Genomic DNA, 10,821 nt, shown 5'->3' with positions numbered 1-10,821 from the left:
AGACAAATTCCTAATAGTGTTAGGCACTTAATTCACTGCTCATTACAATATATTGTACTGTAACTCGAATTCTATCTCTTGATGAAGAGATGTGTTGGTTCTCAAAAATACTGTTACAATATTGTAAATATTTTCTGATTATCCTAAAATTGATGTCATTATATCTTTGTGCAAATGCCTTGAACATCACATTAATCAATTTTCTTATTTTTTACTTTATGTTTTTGGATTTGATATGTTTTATCATTTTCACACAATCTTATTTTGTTTTTTCATTATTTTTACTATTTTGTCATGATGCAAAAATTCTGGTTAATGTTTAGGATTTGGTGCTCTAAGTTAGGTTGATTTAATAGCGCATTATATTTGTTTGATTTTCTGACTGACGTTTTTATCTCCTGGTTCCTGCAATCGTCCTATGTGTTCTCTGAGTTCTCTACTTTGGAAGAACAAATATTTAAATAATTATTAATCTGGCCACTGTTTTTCTTTGCCTGTTAAGACTCATATTTCTTGAGTGTGGTTTTTACTATATTATTACTAAATTAACACCGCAGATATTTGATGTTCACTGCAGTTAAATTCCCTTTTATCAAATTTTTACACTAGTGTAAAACTTAGTTTGCATTATATGATTGTAATGAGTCAGTGCTTGTGCAACTGGCAACTGGACACCAGTGCATGAAGGGACACACTCATACTACATTCTTTTGACACAGATAAGTTGCCGTACAAAAGTTGACCCAGACTGCCTACTAAACCTGTAAAAATGGGATAAGTAACCACTGTACCATGAAACTCAAAAGCTAATGAAAGAATATTAAGTCAAATTTAAGACAGAACTTTTCACTTTCTTCAATTATTTTATTCTAGGATGGAAATCTTCAGGCCTTTTTGCCATCCTGGTTGATCACAGACAATTGTGACTACTTCTGTTTCTTTTATTATGATAATATTCATAATGAGACTGTTGTGTTCATATCTTAAATACAAATATTGATGTCAATGCTGTTATGCATCTTACTGACTAAAATGTAAGAGATAAATGAATAATGAACTTAAGTAACTGTTGCATTCATTGCTTAAAATAGTGGTTTCATCACTCCTCACCCATGAAGGCGAAGGACAAAAAACACATGCAAAAAAACAAAATAAATAAACTTGGCTCTGGAGGTATACAACATTAACACTATGCATAAGTTTTGGGTGAAACTAATGTAGAAGTACAAGAAATGAAAATCAGTGCTTCATGTACGTAGCGATAGTGCTTTTTTGCTTATTTTGAAAAAGCAAGTATTGCTTTATTAAGATCTACATCATAACTTCCTCCTAGGTCATTTCAAAAGAGAAGCTGAATACTAAGACATTGAGGGCACATCTATCTTCTCTTTGTATCTAAGGCCGGGTTTATACTTCATGCGACACAACACATGTACCAACGGATGCTACTTCTACGCAAGTGTTGTACTTGCACATGTACTTTACATAAATCTAGAAGATTCCACCAGGTGGCAGTGCGAGATATCATCATGGTGACAAAACGTTCGTTTTCTCTGTGTTTGGAATTCCATGAAACATCTATTAAATTCTGAGGATACCTTGCCATAATATCTCTGAAAAAGATGGATGTTTAATGATTAAATCCGTCAATCCAGGGATACACCCATTCCAGCAAGCATCAGGCACAAGGCCAAAACAATCCCTGGACAGGGCATCAGCTCATCGCAAAGTGAATACAAGCAATCACATACACTAGCATCACTTAGTGTCACTAAATCCCCAAACCTTCACGTCTTTGGAAGGAAACTGGAATACACTGTGGAAACCCACCAGAAAAATATGCAAACTCCAGGCAGGGAACACCAGGGACGTGATACCCTGTGAGGCAGCAGTGCTACCGCTCCACCACCATGCCACCCCTACATGTGTAATTATTAATAGTGTTCATTATTTAAATTAAGTTAACAGTTTATCTGTAAAATGTAATACACATACCTTAATGCATTTAATCATTCAAGTGATATCAAGTATAAATCTAATGATTCTAAATGTCCAGAGAGCTGGATATCATAAATTTAATGTGGTCTTACCACTGCTGTCAGTTCAGGAGGAAACCCAAGAAGCTTGTAGTGATTATGTGTAGTGTAGTGGTTTTAAGATGACATTTACGAAGGTCTACTTTAATAATAAAATACACTATGGGATTAAAGTGCACATTGAGATTAAAGCTGTAATTTTCACTTTAATTACATAACAGACTTTTTCACTGTGTCTCTATTTTTTTTCTCTGTGGCTCAAATAATGCTGTACATTTTGATGCAGCTTTCTGTCACATGTTGGGAGAAAACAGAGGCTCTAATGTCACGTTCTAACTTCATCTCACTGAGCCCCACACTTTGCGATGGTACTGCAACTCGCACACACATCATATTAATTTCTGAGGACGTCTTCAGAGGACCCATTAAATAAACTCTGAGAATGCGCAGCAGCAATGATATGTGCACATATGCGCTCTGAACATGAAGCATAAACCCGACCTAACAGTTTCTGTCAATATCAAAATATAAAAAAAGCTTAAATCACTCATACCATACCCCTTTAATAATAAATATTGCTATGTGAATTCAAGAAATAATCTATAATGCTAAACAGTACACTTGTTTACTTTATTAATTTACAGCATTAACACAAAAAGTATGCATATTAATCATGTTAAATAAAAATGAATTAACTGTTTCTCCCACCTTTTCCATTCACGTAATTAAAAAGTATCAGTCAGCTAGTATCTGACATTACCTGAAATTGCTGTTACATTTTTGAACAAATATCATACAATAATTTCTCTAAAAGTCAAAAAAACACTAAATTACAAGCCTCCCTTTATATCTGGTATAAAGTAAATGTGACAGAGAATGATTAAGAAGAATAAGGAAATACACATTTCCATTTCAGTATTCCACTTAATTATAAAAACAGTAGACAGTGTGTAACCGACATAAAGCATGCCTAGACAACAAAACTGACACTCATGATAAACAACAACCAGGTTTGCTGTGGCAAACAAGCGCCAACAGCATAAGCATGGAGTCTCTACAATGCCAAAGTGTCCTTAATAAGTCGTCTCATGGTGGTGCTGACAGAAGTACCCAGAGAATCTGTAATCTGGAAACTAATTTTATATAAATAAGGCTGCACATCTTTTAAACTTGTGTCAAAGACATTGTCCACTTCAGACTGTGTAGGCATCTTGGGCAAGTATTCATGTCGGTTAATCACCTCCACAATATTAATCACTTTTTCCCCAAGTTTCTCACCCACTTTCTCTCGACAGATCTGTCTTTCTTGCTCATTAGCTAGGTTGACAACATTGACCTTGATACTCCACACTTCCCAAGGAATGCACTCATCGGAGAAAGGCCAACGAGACTTTTTCTTTTGGTAAAACTCCAAAGAGATCTGCCCTGCTCCATCATTCCCAGAACTGCGTAAAGCATCCTGAAATAGAATTTAAAACAAAAATATCAGTTCCTTAAATTCCCAAAATGAACACATTAATTTGTCTAATTATATAACATGACAAAAACTCTCTTTGCCAGTGGTAATATTAAACTACAAGCAGTGTTTTTCTAGTTTTAAGACATTTTTTAGTTTTAATTTCTCATTTCAGTTTTCACCCATTTATTTTAGCATTTGCATAGTTTTTCATATTTTCGTAGCCTTTATTAATTTAAAACTTTTCAGCAATTAACTATAGGATTTTGTCATTACTCACCAAAATGTCCACCCTGACAGTTTTGCAATTGTACATATACTGTTTTCTTTATAGTTGCATTGTCATTAATTTTGTACCTATTAACTTAATACAAATACTTTTACAGTCTGTGACAGAACTACATTTTCTGATGATAATTTGAAGTTCAAGGCTTCTAGTATAATTGAAAAATGCAAAATCAAATAACAAGTGTGCTCTGATGTTAATTGTTACCATAACTTGGCACAGATTTAAGTAAATGTTTATTTAATTTCAAAAACGCTTTATTTTATTTTTGACAGCACCAAAAAATATATATAAAGCAGTAAGATCATTACACATATATATTCTTACTTTATTTTTATATTATTGTATATTTTATATTATCATATAATATATATATATATTATACAATATATACTTAATAACAATATTAGTAGAATCAGAGATGACAGTTTCTCCATGTGTATGGTGCATTTCTACAAGCATACCATTTACATTAAACACTGAACATCTATTATGGAAACATCTCAGATCATTCACATAGTAAGAAAGTTGCAAATCCAGGGGTTCCCCCGTGAGCCTAAACAGAGAGACTGTAATTTAACAACACATGGAGGAATAACTGACATGTCACAATTGCAGTCTGTAATTAGTAAGATACTTCTAGTGCTTTAAAACTGATGTGCCACATGTTACGAATGTTAGATAAAGTTTGATGTATACAGATTCATTGCTAGTGTTTATTTCAATATAAAGCAGATTTGGTACTTTACTCTTGTTAAAATAAACCCTGAGCAGGATGATGTACTTTAAAATTAACAGTGTTGATGAGCTCCCAAGCACAGCACGTCACAATACCCTGTTAAAAACTTTGCTATACTACCACATTCTAAATATATTAAGATTACTGCAGTTCATTAACTTACTATTGATGAAGCATTTATCATAGCGAAGTTTATCACGACACTGTGACAGGAACTCACATTGTGACACCATACCCACCCACATTAAAGCATTAGTACTAATAACCTGATTAAAACTAAAGTTATACTGTACATGTAAAATCAGTTTGGTTGATAACATTGATTGCATGCTAGACTGCACTGCAAAGGTACCATCCACAAACAAGTGTGGAATTGCTGAAATTCCTTCCTCTTTTGGCATATAAAAGTAATATTTTTTCCAGATTAAATACTGAATTTCAATCATGGGGGTGGCTATTCTAACTTGAAAAATCATCCAGTGCTCTGATTTTCAAACTATTTTCCTGCATCTTCCAAAGTAATGTATGGCACATTTTAATTTATACACCTTTTCAATGAAGTTTGGTGAAAGCTGCTTGCCATTTGCTGTCAGCAGGGCATCAATGACTGACGGTCAGCTATAGCCAATGAAATCCACAGAATAAGTCATTGACAAGTGATGAGGCTTTGGTATTCACTCTCAGTTCTAGAAGGAAGGGCTGAGTGATGAATGAAATGACCAATGAAATCCACAGACTTGGACACCACACCAGCAGTGAGGGATACTTCCAAATGTGCAGAAATCAATGATCTTGTTAAAACTAAAGTTAAAACTGTGCAATTTAAAATAACATTTAACAAATACGCTGGTAACTGCACAGTCACATGTACGTTATGCACAAACACTAATGTGGTAAAAAAAGAAAATTACAAAAACAAGCTTTGTTTCCATTTTTATTTTCTTGTTTTCATTTAGTTATAATTTTCAGACTTTTTCTATTTTAGTTATCAAAATAATTATTTTTTTCACTAACAACAAGTTTAAATTTAGTTTTCATTATTGGGAAACCATTCATTTCTACACCCTGCTGAAGGCTTCATCTCTTTATGATATCAATGAGGTATCCATATTAGTCCTGCAACATCCCAAAGATATATGTTATAGTTTGAATGACAACACTAATTTGAAACAATATGGATGACCATTGGTGTATTAGCTCCTGGCTTGGTGTTCCACCCAAGTTTTAGTTTCTGTCTTGCATCCAGTATTGTCAAGAAAAGTTCTGGCACCTCCATGATCATGTTCTGTAAAAATGCGCCACATGAAACACACTAACTTGACATAACAAATTTGCAAAGATATACTACATTGTCATAAATGTTTCTTTTACCTTACCTGAGTCAACCATCTAATTTTGTTTTGAATTTAATAGATTTTTTTATTAAAGACTTAGCCCACTTCATAATTTCTATAGTTTGTTGGTTCAGTTCCTTTCTCAAACTTACTGTGGGACCCTTCAAGTTATTTCATTTGAATGTGTTCCAGTTGTCAAAAAATCTTCTAAATAATTACAATTTGTCCTTATCTTAAGTAACCTTGGGTTAAAAATTGGCAAAATTACAATTGGCAGGCTCCTCTGACAATAAAAATATTAAGTACTCCTCAAGCACCTGCTTACAACTCCAAAGCACATTATTCATTCTGCAGAGCGTGCAATGCCAAGAAAAAAATGAAATGATAAAGAATATTTCTATACATGAGTTCATATGTAAGGGCACAACATATCAGTTCTTAGCAGAAAAAATGTAAATGTAGTAACAAGTCCGCAAATAGAAATCCATCCCAAGCAGACCTCTATTGAAGAGTTTGCATTTGACAAACATATTAGTACCTTGCCACTAACCAGGAAGAACCTGCCAACAACCTTTTAGTAAATATTTTTATTATAAGGAATAATTTATTTAACCTTCAAATATCCCTCCCATGTGGCTGAATATAAAATAGTTCAAAAATTCCAAATGCTAAATTTTCCCAGTAATGTCATATAGTCATTTCTAACTTCTATTAATTTTCAATATTATTCTAAACTGGTTTCTATGAAGCTTTTTTAAAATATTGACCATTGTAAAAGGAGCTAATTGATTAATAAAAGATAAGAGAAAACTTTTTCAGTAAAATAACATACTGTTTCCAATCTTTCCCATGTTTTTGTTCTTAAAATTTCATAGTACTAGAATTTGGCAGGAGGTCAGAAAGCAGAAACACTATACATATCTAATTGTTCAATTTTCCAGTTATTGATTTGGAAATATTTATTCCTTGCAACAAATGTGTTCTTCTGCAACAAGAGCCAAAGTTGCAACATTAAGCCAATTCCATCATTCAACTTTAGACTGTATTACTATTACTAAAAAAAAACCTTTCCAGTGTACATAGTGTGTTAAATTTCTTTAAACACTATAAAAAGGACAGATCACCTATCAAGTAAAATACGTATAGTGAACATCTGGAATGGATCAATGTGACTTTCCACTGATACTAATCAGTTTAAGGCTTCTAGAAGGCATAAAACTAAAGGATTACCAATACATTGCTGGAATATATCCTGCAGTCTGGGCAAACATCCCCACTGTTTAGTCACCATATGTAGTTTTTTCCTGGACAATTTCATAACAAGAACTGGGGCTGAATGATTACATTTTTAATGATTTTCTAATTAGAATTTATATCTACATTTAAATGAAGCTGATGCCCCATGAACTTGTTTTCTAAGATAAATATGTCAATTCAAAACTGACCCACTGTTATTATTATTATTATTATTATTTACTTTAAGGCTGTAATCTCAGTTCTTTGTAAACAGTTATCACAAAGTGGTCAATTACTGCTAAAATGCAGTTTTTAGTGCAGAAGTTCTCTATTGCAATGGTCATATTCTCCACAAGTACTTATTCCCTTATACATGAAGGTTTTAGATTTGAAAAGATACTCACAGTACTGTCTGAAAGTACTGTACAGTACAGTACAGTTTAACTGTCCCAGTGCAATGCCATGTCTGTGATGCACTAGATTCCAAACCAGTGTAGGAAAATATAAAAATGCTGGATTGTCATTATATATGACACCACCCCAATTAAAATGAAACAGAAAACATCCTTATCTGTAAAAAGAGTATAATAAGGATACTGGTGCCTACACTTCTGTTACTAATTGTAACATACATCTATGTAATTATAAAAGCACAGAAACATGTCACAACTCTGCTCAACATGCAGTCTGAATTCCAATTAGAGTAAAAAGGGTTAGTAGCTAACAGCAAGTTTAGAAGTATTGAAGATGTACTTTTAGTAACAGAAAATACAACTTCTAATAATATCGTCTGTAATTATATATTTTTTGTTTAGGTAACTTGAAAGCACAATGCTTGTCCTTTGTGACTTGTTGACTGTTTATAACATAAGTGAAAAAGATTGGTCATTAAAAAAAGAGCTCTGTGCTTGGTGAGATAGGCTCCAGCTTTCTTGTGACCTGCTTAGCTTAAAGCAGGTTTGATGGATGGATGGAAGTCTACTGTTTGTAATGTGAAAACAGCTCACTCTCAAGCTTCTCTACTTCGTGTCAGGTATCATACTGCAGGCACTCCCATTCTGGAACAAAGCACACTTTAAGCAGAGTTAAAGAGAGACCTGACTGACATTGCTAAGGTTGGACTGCTTTACCCGTCTGGAAAATACCTTTCTACCAGTATTCAAAGCCCCAACTACCCTTTTAACCAATCCCCAACAATTATATTTAGTTATAGTTTAGTTATCTGGGCAAACTAAAATTGCCTATGCTTTAAGTAACCATTTGCAGTGGTTATTGTGTGTAATGCACATTAGCTATTCATAATGATTATTAAAAAGGAAACAATAATGCTGAAATGTCAGGAATTACACTGATAAAATGTAATGCATTTCTGTGTAATCCAAATGTAAGAACACAAATATGAGGTTTTGAAAAAGTATTCACCCCCCCACATTTTTTTAAATATTCTACTCTCACAAACTGTGATAATAATTACTTTAGGATTTATTCCTCAATGATCTACAAAGCTAACCATTTCAAATGAAAGCCCTGATTTTTGGTTAAACAAGACTGGCCCAAAAGACATTACTGGAGTAAAACTGCAGTGGCATAAATAAAATAGATGCCTTTGTGGAGTATTGTCAAGAGTCTTGGCATTGATCCTGTCAAAAATATTTTTTACAACTCAAAACTGTTCTCTATTATCTATGCCCAGCTAATATTAAATATTCCAAAAGGAAGAATAATCAAATGTTGTTTCATCATGTTGGGGAGAATGCAAAATGTTTGTTATACTGGGATGAATTTAGATGACTTTATTTATTTGTATTCTTTTCTGGGGGAAGATTTGGTGGTTGAGGTACAATGGGAAAAGCTGAATACTTTTTCAAATAATTCTATACAAATTTGCTTTAGACTTCTTGGTGGGGAAATATAGATAATTATGTCTGCACGGGCAAAGGCCTCGAGAGACAATTGGACAGAAAACGAACACGGAATTATAAAACCTTTAATATATGATTGTCTTCAATGCAAGATTTTTATACTAACTGAAACGCAATCACGCTCTATATTAGTGATGATATTGTTCCATATTAAACCTGTGTATTCAGGAAAATATTCGGTGACTTGTATGTACATAGATACAAATGTTTAACATTCACTGCATAATTTTAAAATGTATGATGGTGTGTGCATATTTGCTAATGCGTCCATCCAGATATTTAAAATAGTTTTGTATTTTTGTTATTAATTCGTACTGTTATTTTACTAGTATGACCCATGTATCTCGTAAGATTTGCTTATGTCTCCATCAGAGTTCATGAACACTCATTTCGCTACCATTTCACTCGTTAATAAGGTAATACTGCACGTGAACAACCTTAAATTCTCCAACTGCCTTCCTGATCGCTCTGTCCAGCTCGTCCGATGACAACCTGACAAACGTGAAATCGATGAAGTCGCAGTCGATGTCCTGGATTCCGACAGTCCCGATGGAGTAAGTGCCCTCTTTCTTATAATGGAATTTTCCAGTGCTGCGATGTAGTAGGATGGTGTGTAGCAGAGCCAGCATAGCTTCGTCCACCTGCCGGCCTTCCACCGACACCTCTAAGACTTGCGAGCGGCAGTTCATCCTTTAGCTTCCCCCGGTGCTGCTTGGTCGGGAAGCCACACAGATAGCCTGAACTTTCACTTTAAGAAACTGCACAAAATCAGCTGTTCATGTGTATTCACAGTTAAGTATATACCAAAGCAATACAGAGTTACATCTTTTCAAGTAAAAATAAGAGACGGAGACTCCTTAGTGTACGCAGTTGCATTTCACATTTTCCTGTCACGGGCAGACGAAGTTCTTGTAAACAAATGAGAGCGGAAAAAATGGCACACTACTGACATTCAATTGGCCAATCTTCAAAATATCCAACCTACGGTGTGTCGTTCCAGCTGTAGGAGCCAATCAAAGTCAAAAGCTCAGCTACGACTAGTTCAATACGTGGTACGTCAAGCTGCCTACGGAAACAAGAGAGGCTCAAACGTCCTTTTCGGCTAAGGAAGAGAATGACGGGTGAGAGCATAGACATAGAATGTCCAGCAGCATCGTACGTCAACGTCGCCGCCATATTGCGAGTGGCACTGCTGTGGAGTGAAGTAATGGATAAAGATGCCTCACGCATATGCTGCTTGGGATTGTACAAACCGCTGTACGTTCCAAACTAGATCCCAGGGGATTACATTTCATATGTAAGGCTGAGCAATTGTTTTGGTTATATTTGTCCATTTGAAAATCACGTTTTTTAATGTTAACTGTAGCTAAAGCTGGCTAAGCTAGCAAAGCTATGCATTTATGTGCAGCCTCCAAACAACGTTTTGGCTAAACGTATATAGTCACTAAGTATGTAGATTGTTTGTAGATTGTTGTTAGCTGTTAACATTTCACAAACTTTGAAGGTTTCCCAAAGAAATCCACCTCAGGAAGCAGTGAAAGGTAGCCCTTAGACAGGATTTTGAGAAAGCTGTCCTGTGATGTGTGCCGTGCTAGTTTGGTAACAGATACTGTACCAACATCATATGATCAAAGCTACCACTTGCTTACATCCAAAAACAAAGGAGGTTTGATGATTCCTTCAGAGGGTACAGTTAAGGTGGTCAAAGTAACTGAGTGTGTTATCTGACAGTCAACATTAGGGCAAGCTGTCAGTGTATCTTTGATCAATCAGTTCGTTTGGGCTGAGATTGGTTCAGATGATGTGTTTTTT

General features: G+C 34.6%; 1 protein-coding gene across 1 annotated transcript; it reads right to left on the bottom strand.

Annotated features, from left to right (window-relative positions):
* Window positions 1-2,645: 2,645 nt before the first annotated feature.
* Window positions 2,646-9,973, bottom strand: atg101 (autophagy related 101). The gene is made up of 2 exons (XM_039744580.1): window positions 9,447-9,973; window positions 2,646-3,495 (listed from the first exon to the last, which is right to left on the bottom strand). The coding sequence occupies exons 1-2, from the start codon at window positions 9,696-9,698 to the stop codon at window positions 3,091-3,093; spliced, it is 657 nt and encodes a 218-aa protein (XP_039600514.1). The 5' UTR covers window positions 9,699-9,973; the 3' UTR covers window positions 2,646-3,090.
* Window positions 9,974-10,821: the final 848 nt, after the last annotated feature.

Source organism: Polypterus senegalus, chromosome 2 (genome assembly GCF_016835505.1).
Source record: "Polypterus senegalus isolate Bchr_013 chromosome 2, ASM1683550v1, whole genome shotgun sequence".
Classification (NCBI taxonomy): domain Eukaryota; kingdom Metazoa; phylum Chordata; class Cladistia; order Polypteriformes; family Polypteridae; genus Polypterus; species Polypterus senegalus.
The sequence above is the reverse complement of the archived record's forward strand: the minus strand, read 5'-3'. Positions and strand labels throughout refer to the sequence as shown.

Coding starts and splice junctions, on each gene's coding strand:
- atg101 (XM_039744580.1), bottom strand. CDS start 9,698: ATGAACTGCCGCTCGCAAGTCTTAGAGGTGTCGGTGGAAGGCCGGCAG. Junction 3,496..9,446: donor AGGCAGTTGGAGAATTTAAG/GTTGTTCACGTG, acceptor ATTCTATTTCAG/GATGCTTTACGCAGTTCTGG.